The following is a 12,221-nucleotide window of genomic DNA, read 5'->3' as shown; positions in this document are numbered from 1 at the left end:
TCCTTTGTTGGAACGGAAAATCATCTGCTGCCACCTACATGTGGGGTGTTTACTGCGGAATTGATGGCAATTTCCCGGGCCCTTACCTTTATTAAACAATCCCAACACAACCGCGTTTTGTTATGTACGGACTCGATGAGTGGCCTTCTTGCTATTGACCGGTGTTTTTCGCGCCATCCCTTGGTCTCTGCCATCCATGACCATCTCACTGATCTTCACCGTGCTGCTTGTTCTATTGACTTCCTATGGGTCCCGGGCCATGTGGGTATCCCGGGTAATGAGCTCGCTGATAGTTTGGCTGGGGGAGCAGTTACTTACCCCCCGTTTTCTGTAACCCCTCCTGCAGCGGATTTACAGCTTCACATCAAATCCCACTTCGCACAGTCATGGGCCAATTCTTGGGAGGCTACTCCACTGTCTAATAAACTTCGTGCAATTAAGGTGACACCAGGCCCATGGCGTTCTTCCTTTCGCCTCTCCCGCAAGGACTCGACCACACTGTGTCGTCTCCGCATTGGCCATACCAGGCTGACCCATGGTTTTCTTTTGCGTGATGAGCCACCCCCGCTATGTGGTTGTGGAGCCTTCCAGTCAGTGGCCCACATTTTGGTTGAATGCCCCCTTCTTTTGGCTCTGCGTGCTAAGTACAGACTCCCCCACACTTTACCTTTGATGTTGGCTGACGATTCCCGGATGGTCTCTCTGGTTCTCGGTTTCCTCCGGGAGAGTGGTTTTTATTCTCAGTTTTAAAGTTTTTAATCTCTCTCTGGTGTCGGGGCAGGGCGGTGAGTGTTTGGGTGTCTCCCACTGTAGGCAGTGTTCAGAGATTCCCGATTCACCTCCCTGACCGGAATCCTCTTTTCTTCCTCTTTTACTCTGTTTTTACCCCTTCTTTTTAAGGCTTGGTTAGTCTTTCTATTCCCATACGTACTTTCTGCATTATAGCAGTTGTACCTTTTAAGTCACAGGTGGTCTTGCCTATGCTGCTTCAGCATAGTGTTGGGTTCGTTCTCTTGCCGACTTCCCTCATTTGTTTTTACAAATGACGTGCTGCCCTTTTACGTTTTTCCGTTTTATTGTTCTGACTTTTCTGAGATGTCCCGTTAGCAGAATGGAGTCTATTTGAAACAAGGGACTGATGACCTTGCTGTTTGGTCCATTTAACCTCAAACAACCAACCAACAGGTCCCATACACATGAGCGATACTCTAGAATCGGTCCCACGAGTAATTTGTAAGCAATCTCCTTTTTCTGGTAACCAATGTGACAGGTTGAATGTATATTTCACATTTCATTAATGATATTTTGTTGATATTGTCTTCCTTATATGTACTTCAATGAAATATTTGAAGTGCTCCACATATGGCACTGCAGACATAAGAAACTGAGATTCAGTAACTATTGAAATGTGAGATTATCTTTAATGTAAATGTCTTCAACTGCTAGCCCTTCTTCGGGTTATCTCAGTTGTCAGTGTTCCACTTTCAAATTTCCTCACCAGTTGTCATGAGAAGCCAGTAAAAAGTATAAACCGACCTCTGCAAATTCTGAGAACAAAGCTAAGGAAAGGCTAGAGCTGCTGTTACAGTTAAGTGCACTGCCTACACACGTTTCATCCTTATTTACCAATTAAGACACCTATGTTCTTCTATTCTTACACCATTTGTATTTTTCATCAGAAACACTGCACACACCATGCAAGACCAGAGTTTTGCATCATGATTCTAACTGTATAGTGTTATATACTGTGTGACGATTGCTAGTGTCAAAAACAATAACACAGTGTTCATAGGCTATGCTTGTCATCTTATGTTCTATTCCATTCCCCCTAGTGTAAACTCTTGTTCTCAGATACAAGGAAATGGTATCAAATACTGGCACATTTATCTGTGAATGTTCATTTGATTGAGGCTGGTTGACAAGATTGCAGTTGTATTGTAGATCCTTCCTGAATGATGTAATTTGTGGGAGGAGACTGATTCTTCTGTATTCTTGTCCATAACCAAACAGAAGGTTGCTGCCTGCTTACATAAGGCATGACGGGGCTGCTTAACACTGAAAGCTGTTGAAGAGGTGTAGACAGGAGAGTAACAGGTGCTCTGCATGGTCTGTCAAAGCTGGACACCCACTGATACATATTAATTTTGTATAGTTTAAGATAGGGAAACCCAGTCATGAAATTACTTTAATGTTTCATGAAATTGCTTTAATGTTTCAAATGGTAACTTTCAAGTACTCTGTTGAAATTAATTTTATTCTGTCTGTTGAGTTTTCAGGGCCTGTTTGGATGGTGTTTGTTTTGTTTATTTGTATGTAGTTAAACTTACAAGGAACCTAAAGAGTTTCTTCACCACAATTTCAAAATTTGCAGGTCAACACCTGGACAATAGTTTCCTAAAGCAGCATGAGGACCTCAAAAACACTCAATAAAACCAACTTTGAAGAAAGAAAAAAAAAAAAAAACACACACACACACACACACACACACACACACACACACACACACACACACACACAGTGACAAAGAGAATTGCTTTTGATATTGAGTAGCTGCAATAAATTGCAAGGCTTCTTTTGTAAAACTGTAATCAATTGTTTTTGCTCATACTTCCATTGATGAGCCAAAATATTATGACCACTGCCAACAGTGAATGCCAACTGGCGGCATTTTGGGTACACTGCACAGCAAGGAAAGTTTATAAGCAGAGCAGAGATGAATGGGGAATCATTCTATTCGTAATACAGGCTGAAAGTGCCGAAATCAAGTGACATAAGCAACTTTGGCAAATGACAAATTATTATTACCTGAAAAACGGGGAAATTCGTTAGCTGGCAGCATGCTACTATTGTGAGCATCTATGGAAAGTGGTTGGAAGGCAGTGAAACCACAAATTGGTGACAGGTATCAGCCACATCCATACCTCACTGTAGAAGATGGTCAGAGGATTGCTTACTCTGTGAAGCAGGATAGGAAGCAATTTGTGACAGATATGATGAACTGAGCACAGTGTTGGCACAGGCACTATTCTTTCAAAGCACACTTCTCAGCACATATTGCTCAACATGGGGCTCTGCAGCAGCTGACCCTTGTAGACCTAAAGACATAATCAAGATTGTAGAGGACTCGGGTAAGCGAGATTATGCTGTACACCAAGGGAAACATATAGACACGTCAGATAATTTACATCTCATCTTACACCAGGTCGTTAGCTGCATCCAGATACGTCATTATCATAGTGAACTGCTGCTTGAAACGTGCACCATGCCACTGATGCAGGCCAGTGGTGGCAGCATTTTCCTATGGGATACATTGGACTTACAGTAGTAATCAAAGGCACCATGACAGCTGTGGACTATGTAAATGTAATTGTGGACCACCTGCATCACTTCATGGTCGATGTCTTTCGCAGCAATGGCATCTTCGGGCAGTATATAACTGTCCATTTTACAAGGCCAGAATTGTGCTACAATGGTATTTGTGTACTTCATATTTTGTCTTTTTGTATCAAATTTTATCACAAATGCTAACTTTGTATTGAGATTAGTAATTAAAAATAAGAAAGGCTTTACTTACATTTGTTTAGGGCCTGCTATGGAGCACTTAATGCCCTCCTCTGGATAAGGGAATCTAAAACTTTCTTTAAAAACATGTCTCTGTTCAAAATTTTCCTTTATTCACAGTCATTCAGATCACTTTAGATTTCTGGAAACCAACTGCTGTTGTTGTTGTTGTTGTTGTTGTTGTCTTCAATCCAGAGACTGGTTTGGTGCAGCTCTCCATGCTACTTTATCCTGTGCAAGGTTCTTCATCTACCAGTACCTGCTGCAACCTACATCCTTCTGGATCTGTTTAGTGTATTCATCTCTTGATCTTCCTCTACAATTTTTACCCTCCACACTGCCCACCAATACTAAATTGGTGATCCCTTGATGCCTCAGAATATGCCCTACCAACCGATCCCTTCTGCTAGTCAAGTTGTGCCATGAATTCCTCTTCTCCTCAATTCTGTTCAGTATCTCCTCATTAGTTACGTGATCTGCCCATCTAATCTTCAGCATTCTTCTGTAGCACCACATTTCGAAAGCTTCTATTCTCTTCTTGTCTAAACTATTTATTGTCCATGTTTCACTTCCATACACAACTCTACTCCATACAAATACTTTCAGAAAAGACTTCCTGGCACTTAAATCTATACTTGATGTTAACAGGTTTCTCTTATACAGAAACACTTTCCTTGCCATTGCCAGTCTGCATTTTATATCCTCTCTACTTCGACCATCATCAGTTATTCTGCTGCCCAAATAGCAAAACTCCTTTACTACTTTAAGTGTCTCATTTCCTAATCTAGTTCCCTCAGCTTCACCTGATTTAATCAGACTACATTCCATTATCCTCGTTTTGCTTTTGTTGATTTTCATCTTATATCCTCCTTTCAAAACACTGTCCATTCCGTTCAACTGCTCTTCCATGTCGTTTGCTGTCTCTGACTGAATTACAGTGTCGTCGACAAACCTCAAAATGTTTTTTATTTCTCCATGTATTTTAATTCCTACTCCAAATTTTTCTTTTGTGTCCTTCACTGCATGCTCAATGTTTAGATTGAATAACATCAAGGATAGGCTACAACCTTGTCTGATTCCCTTCCCAAACACTGCTTCCCTTTCATGCACCTCAAATCTTATAACTGCCATCTGGTTCCTGTACAAATTGTAAATAGCCTTTCACTCCCTGTATTTGACCTGTGCCACCTTCACAATTTCAAAGAGAGTTTTCCAGTCAACATTGTCAAAAGCTTTCTGAAGTCTGCAAATACTAGAAAAGTAGGTTTTCCTTTCTTTAATCCATCTTCTAAGATAATTTGTAGTGTTCCAACATCTCTACAAAATCCAAACTGATCTACCCCGAGGTTGGCTTCTACCAGTTTTTCCATTCGTCTGTAAAGAATTCGTGTTAGTATTATGCAGCCATGACATATTAAATTGATAGTGTGGTAATTTTCACATCTGTCAACACTTGCATTCTTTGGGATTGAAATTATTATATTCTTCTTGAAGTCTGAGGGAATTTCGCCTGTCTCATACATCTTGCTCACCAGATGGTAGTTTCATCAGGACTGGCTCTCCCAATGTTATCAGTAGTTCTAATGGAATGTTGTCTACTCCCAGGGCCTTGTTTCGACGCAGGTCTTTCAGTGCTCTATCAAACTCTTCACGCAGTATCATATCTCCCATTCTATCTTCATCTACGTCCTCTTCCATTTCCATAATATTGCCCTCAACTATGTTGCCCTTGTATAGACCCTTTATATACTCCTTCCACCTTCCTGCTTTCCCTTATTTGCTTAGAACTGGTTTTCCACCTGAGTTCTTGATAGTCATACTAGTGGTTCTCTTCTCTCCAAAGGTCTCTTCAATTTTCCTGTAGGCAGTATCTACCTTACTCCCAGTGATACATGCCTCTACATCCTTACACTAGTCGTGTTTAGCCATTTTGCACTTACTGTCAATCTCATTTTTTAGACATATGCTTTCTTAATGCCTACTTCATTTACTGCATTTTTATATTTTCTGCTTTCATCAATTAAATTCAATATCTCTTATGTTACCCAAGGATTTCTCTAGCCCTCGTCTTTTTACCTACTTGATCCTCTGCTGCCGTCACTATTTCATGTCTCAAAGCTACCCATTCTTGTTCTACTGTATTTCCCCATTCTTGTCAATCTTTCCTTAATGCTCTCTTTGAAACTCTCTACGACCTCTGGTTCTTTCAGTTTATCCAGGTCCCATCTCCTTAAATTCTCACCTTTTTTGCAGTTTCTTCAGTTTTAAACTACAGTTCATAACCAATAGATTGCGGTCAGAGTCCACACCTGCCCCTGGAAATGTCTTACAATTTAAAACCTGGTTCCTAAATTTCTGTCTTACCATTATATAATCTATCTGAAACCTTTTAGTATCTCCAGGCTTCTTCCACATATACAACCTTCTTTCATGATTCTTAAACCAAGTGTTAGCTATAATTAAGCTATGCTCTGTGCAAAATTCTACCAGGCAGTTTCCTGTTTTATTCCTTACCCTAGTCAATATTCACCTACTACTTTTCCTTCTCTTCCTTTTCGTACTATCGAATTCCAGTCTCCTTTCATTATTTGAATAATTTCTTTCATCTCATCATACATTTCATCAATCTTTTCGTTATCTGCGGAGCTAGTTGGCATATATCCCCCCATGAACCATGGACCTTGCCGTTGGTGGGGAGGCTTGCGTGCCTCAGCGGTACAGATGGCCGTACCGTAGGTGCCACCACAACGGAGGGGTATCTGTTGAGAGGCCAGACAAACATGTGGTTCCTGAAGAGGGGCAGCAGCCTTTTCAGTAGTTGCAGGGGCAACAGTCTGGATGATTGACTGATCTGGCCTTGTAACATTAACCAAAACGGCCTTGCTGTGCTGGTACTGCGAATGGCTGAAAGCAAGGGGAAACTACAGCCGTAATTTTTCCCGAGGACATGCAGCTTTACTGTATGATTAAATGATGATGGCGTGTTCTTGGGTAAAATATTCCGGAGGTAAAATAGTCCCCCCATTCGGATCTCCGGGCGGGGACTACTCAAGAGAACGTCATTATCAGGAGAAAGAAAACTGGCATTCTACGGATCAGAGCGTTGAATGTCAGATCCCTTAATTGGGCAGGCAGGTTAGAAAATTTAAAAAGGGAAATGGATAGGTTAAAGTTAGATAGTGGGAATTAGTGAAGTTCGGTGGCAGGAGGAACAAGACTTTTGGTCAGGTGATTACAGGGTTATAAATACAAAATCAAATAGGGGTAATGCAGGAGTAGGTTTAATAATGAATAAAAAAATAGGAGTGCGGGTTAGCTACTACAAACAGCATAGTGAACGCATTATTGTGGCCAAGATAGACACAAAGCCTACGCCTACTACAGTAGTACAAGTTTATATGCCAACTAGCTCTGCAGATGATGAAGAAATAGATGAAATGTATAACGAGATAAAAGAAATTATTCAGGTAGTGAAGGGAGACGAAAATTTAATAGTCATGGGTGACTGGAATTCGTCAGTAGGAAAAGGGAGAGAAGGAAACGTAGTAGGTGAATATGGATTGGGGGAAGAAATGAAAGAGGAAGCCGCCTTGTAGAATTTTGCACAGAGCATAACTTAATCATAGCTATCACTTGGTTCAAGAATCATAAAAGAAGGTTGTATATGTGGAAGAAGCCTGGAGATACTAGAAGGTATCAGATAGATTATATAACGCTAAGACAGAGATTTAGGAACCAGGTTTTAAATTGTAAGACATTTCCAGGGGCAGATGCGGACTCTGACCACAATCTATTGGTTATGAACTGTAGATTAAAACTGAAGAAACAGCAAAAAGGTGGGAATTTAAGGAGATGGGACCTGGATAAACTGAAAGAACCAGAGGTTGTAGAGAGTTTCAGGGAGAGCATAAGGGAACAATTGACAGGAATGGGGGAAAGAAATACAGTAGAAGAAGAATGGGTAGCTCTGAGGGATGAAGTAGTGAAGGCAGCAGACGATCAAGTAGGTAAAAAGACGAGGGTAACAGAAGAAATATTGAATTTAATTGATGAAAGGAGAAAATATAAAAATGCAGTAAATGAAGCAGGCAAAAAGGAATACAAACGTCTCAAAAATGATATCGACAGAAAGTGCAAAATGGCTAAGCAGGGATGGCTAGAGGACAAATGTAAGGATGTAGAGGCTTGTCTCACTAGGGGTAAGATAGATACTGCCCACAGGGAAATTAAAGAGACCTTTGGAGAGAAGAGAACCACTTGTATGAATATCAAGAGCTCAGATGGCAACCCAGTTCTAAGCAAAGAAGGGAAGGCAGAAAGGTGGAAGGAGTATATAGAGGGTTTATACAAGGGCGGTGTACTTGAGGGCAATATTATGGAAATGGAAGAGGATATAGATGAAGAGGAAATGGGAGATAAGATACTGCGTGAAGAGTTTGACAGAGCACTGAAAGACCTGAGTCAAAACAAGCCCCCGGGAGTAGACAACATTCCATTAGAACTACTGATGGCCTCGGGAGAGCCAGTCATGACAAAACTCTACCATCTGGTGAGCCCGATGTATGAGACAGGCGAAATACCCTCAGACTTCAAGAAGAATATAATAATTCCAATCCCAAAGAAAGCAGGTGTTGACAGATGTGAAAATTACCGAACTATCAGTTTAATAAGTCATAGCTGCAAAATACTAACGCGAATTCTTTACAGACGAATGGAAAAACTGGTAGAAGCCGACCTCGGGGAAGATCAGTTTGGATTCCGTAGAAATGTTGGAACACGTGAGGCAATACTGACCTTACGACTTATCTTAGAAGAAAGATTAAGAAAAGGCAAACCTACGTTTCTAGCATTTGTAGACTTGGAGAAAGCTTTTGACAATGTTAACTGGAATACTCTCTTTCAAATTCTGAAGGTGGCAGGGGTAAAATACAGGGAGCGAAAGGCTATTTACAATTTGTACAGAAACCAGATGGCAGTTATATGAGTGGGGGGGGGGGGGGGGGGCATGAAAGGGAAGCAGTGGTTGGGAAAGGAGTGAGACAGGGTTGTAGCCTTTCCCCGATGTTATTCAATCTGTATATTGAGCAAGCAGTAAAGGAAACAAAAGAAAAATTCGGAGTAGGTATTAAAATTCATGGAGAAGATGTAAAAACTTTGAGGTTCGCCGATGACATTGTAATTCTGTCAGAGACAGCAAAGAACTTGGAAGAGCAGTTGAGCGGAATGGACAATGTCTTGAAAGGAGGATATAAGATGAACATCAACAAAAGGAAAACGAGGATAATGGAATGTAGTCAAATTAAGTCGGTGATGCTGAGGGAATTAGATTAGGAAATGAGACACTTAAAGTAGTAAAGGAGTTTTGCTATTTAGGGAGTAAAATAACCGATGATGGTCGAAGTAGAGAGGATATAAAATGTAGACTGGCAATGGCAAGGAAAGCGTTTCTCAAGAAGAGAAATTTGTTAACATCGAGTATAGATTTAAGTGTCAGGAAGTCGTTTCTGAAAGTATTTGTATGGAGTGTAGCCATGTATGGAAGTGAAACATGGACGATAACTAGTTTGGACAAGAAGAGAATAGAAGCTTTCGAAATGTGGTGCTACAGAAGAATGCTGAAGATAAGGTGGGTAGATCACGTAACTAATGAGGAGGTATTGAATAGGGTGGGGGAGAAGAGAAGTTTGTGGCACAACTTGACTAGAAGAAGGGATCAGTTGGTAGGACATGTTTTGAGGCATCGAGGGATCACAAATTTAGCATTGGAGGGCAGCGTGGAGGGTAAAAATCGTAGAGGGAGACCAAGAGATGAATACAGTAAGCAGATTCAGAAGGATGTAGGTTGCAGTAGGTACTGGGAGATGAAGAAGCTTGCACAGGATAGAGTAGCATGGAGAGCTGCATCAAACCAGTCTCAGGACTGAAGACCACAACAACAACAACAACAGTTGGCATATAAACTTGTACTACTGTAGTAGGCATGGGCTTCGTGTCTTATCTTGGCCACAATAAGGCGTTTACTATGCTGTCTGTAGTAGCTTACCCACACTCCTATGGTTTTTATTCATTATTAAATCTGTTTGATTTTGTATTTATGACTCTGTATTCATCTGAACAAAAGTCTTGTTCCTCCTGCCACTGAACTTCGCTAATTCCCAGTATATCTAACTTTAACCTATCCATTTCCTTTTTTAAATTTTCCAACCTACCTGCCCGATTAAGGGATCTGACATTCCACGCTCTGATCCGTAGAACGCCAGTTTTCTTTCTCCTGATAACGGCGTCCTCTTGAGTAGTCCCCGTCCGGAGATCCGAATGGGGGACTATTTTACCTCCGAAATATTTTACCCAAGAGGACGTCGTCATCATTTAACCATACAGTAAATTTGCATGCGCTCGGGAAAAAATTACGGCTGTAGTTTCCCCTTGCTTTCAGCTGTTCGCAGTTCCAGCACAGCAAGGCCATTTTGGTTAATGTTACTAGGCCAGATTATTCAATCATCCAGACTGTTACCCTGTAACTACTGAAAAGGCTGCTGCCTCTCTTCAGGAACCACATGTTTGTCTGGCCCCTCTGTTGTGCTTGCACCTGTGGTGCAGCTATCTGTATCGCTGAGGCGTGCAAGCCTTCTCACCAACGGCAAGGTCTATGGTTCATGGAAGAAGGAAACCAAGTGTAGCAGGGAGATTTTTTGTGGTTGACATGTTCAAAAATATTCTTAGATGTCCTATTTTCATTCGTTTGAACCAGATATTCGTAAACCATCATTCCATTTTCTTGTCATTAGGTTTAGCTGTTCAGTTTTCTTGTACAGATCTTATTATTCCTGTATTTACCATTGTGTACTGTTGTTCCCAGTATTTTGCATAAGGTCTCCCCCTCCCCATATTTCCTATTTCTCCTGTCTTAGTCAAATCCAGGCAGTCGGCTGTGTGTAAACATTCTGTTTATGTTATTGTAAAGTAGGGCTTAACTTTGCGTGAAGGAAAGTAGATCACTTCCAGTACATATCTTGTGTCAACTGAAAGGCCTTTTCCACCTTCCTTGCCCTGAATTCATTAGCCATTCCCTGTTACAGTCATTTTTCTGTATTATCTCACCAATATATTTAAATTTATCGACACTGTTAATTTTTGGAGCATCTTTTATATTTGTTGTAAGTTTTGTTTTTGTGAAAGATATTAATGAAGACTGGTCTTTTCACCCCCTCCCACCCCCCTTCTTCATTATGATTTAGTATTTGTCACTTAACATCACAATTTTATAATAAACTTAGAATTCAAATTTTTTAAAAAGTTTCTAGGGAGACTCGAACCTTTTTCAAGTGTTTTCAAAAAGTACATCGTACTGGCTGTCAGTTTGTAAGTCGACCTTGTGGGTTTTGTGTCCTTTGTTTTTAAAATAAAAGTTCCATTGGAAAATTTGGAACTTTAGGATTTCAGGCAACGTGTACCATCACCGGGTCACGCTCGACTCCACCCATTATGCTACTAGCAGTACACTAACATATGAAGTATTACTTATCAGCTGGTGCTACAAACAGCTGTGAATACAATTTTGTTTGACCCTTCAACAAGAGAGCTTCAGGAACAAATAAAATTTCTCATAATTTGTGATTAATGTTGTGTAATTTATGTGATCCGTAATTGTTTTAAAAGAGTGGATTTATGCCACTTTTAAAATAAAAGGTCAGTGTCTTAAAATAGGGCATTTGAATACGACTACCGGCCCTGGTAAGAAAAGGAAGAGAAGTGCTGCCAGATGAAGAAAGCAGGAATATGTGTGATGTGTGCCGCCCCACATCCAGAAATAAAATTCTTGGCATCAGTGTGCATGTGTTGATTTATGACAATATGCAGTCATGTGTAAATCTGTTTTACAATGTTTGAATGTGTAATTCACAATAATATAAATATTTTTCACTTTTATTGTCATTTGTTGCAGTATTTATTTACAGATCACCAGATAACCTAGCTGGTCTCATTAATCCGTTTATAATGGAAAGAGTTTTTCATGATGCAACTGATGATGTGACATGCATTGAGTGGGCTTCTGATTCCAGGTATAGTGAATTATTCTCTCTCTCTCTCTCTCTCTCTCTCTCTCTCTCTCTCTCTCACACACACACACACACACACACACACACACACAGTCTCCCCCCCCCCCCCCCCCCCCCCCCCCACCCTCTTGTATTGATTTTCAAAAGCATGTCATGTTTACATGCAGCCAAATGCTGAAAGATACACAGTCATATTCCACAATGTCATTTGGTGTTTTAAAAGTAGTTTGTGTAAACTCCTACACTACTGTTTCCTCATGTTCTCAAATGTCTAAATCATGCACTTGTGCCTTCATAAGGACAAAATATTGTTTTGTATCCTTTTCTTTTCATAGTTTAGCTTTAGAAACACTACAAAATATGAGTATGTATTCATTCATTTATCCGTCCAGGGATAATCTCACAGTGATAACCTAATGTAACCTAAATATTGTCGTAACAATAGAATGAGAATAAATAGCTCCAGCATACAAGGTATGTTCAGTAAAAGGTTGAACGTTGCTCATAACATCTTTATTGCTCATTCTATTACATTTTCAGCACTGTCACCCTCAAAGTAGTCCCCTCTAATGTCAATACACCTTTCCCAATATTTTTTTC

The 12,221-nt window shown here is 40.4% G+C and overlaps 1 protein-coding gene across 2 annotated transcripts in view; it reads left to right on the top strand.

The window, feature by feature from the left end:
- Window positions 1-12,221, top strand: part of LOC126412810 (periodic tryptophan protein 2 homolog) — a 117,721-nt gene that overhangs the window by 26,552 nt on the left and 78,948 nt on the right. Inside the window, exon 5 of one of the 2 annotated variants that reach the window (XM_050082593.1) lies at window positions 11,507-11,624. In XM_050082593.1, the coding sequence (XP_049938550.1) occupies window positions 11,507-11,624 (118 nt within the window). The remainder of the gene's footprint in view (window positions 1-11,506; window positions 11,625-12,221) is intronic. The other variant, XM_050082594.1, reaches the window with a different exon arrangement.

This window comes from Schistocerca serialis, chromosome 7, assembly GCF_023864345.2.
Source record: "Schistocerca serialis cubense isolate TAMUIC-IGC-003099 chromosome 7, iqSchSeri2.2, whole genome shotgun sequence".
NCBI classification, from domain to species: domain Eukaryota; kingdom Metazoa; phylum Arthropoda; class Insecta; order Orthoptera; family Acrididae; genus Schistocerca; species Schistocerca serialis.
The sequence above is the reverse complement of the archived record's forward strand: the minus strand, read 5'-3'. Positions and strand labels throughout refer to the sequence as shown.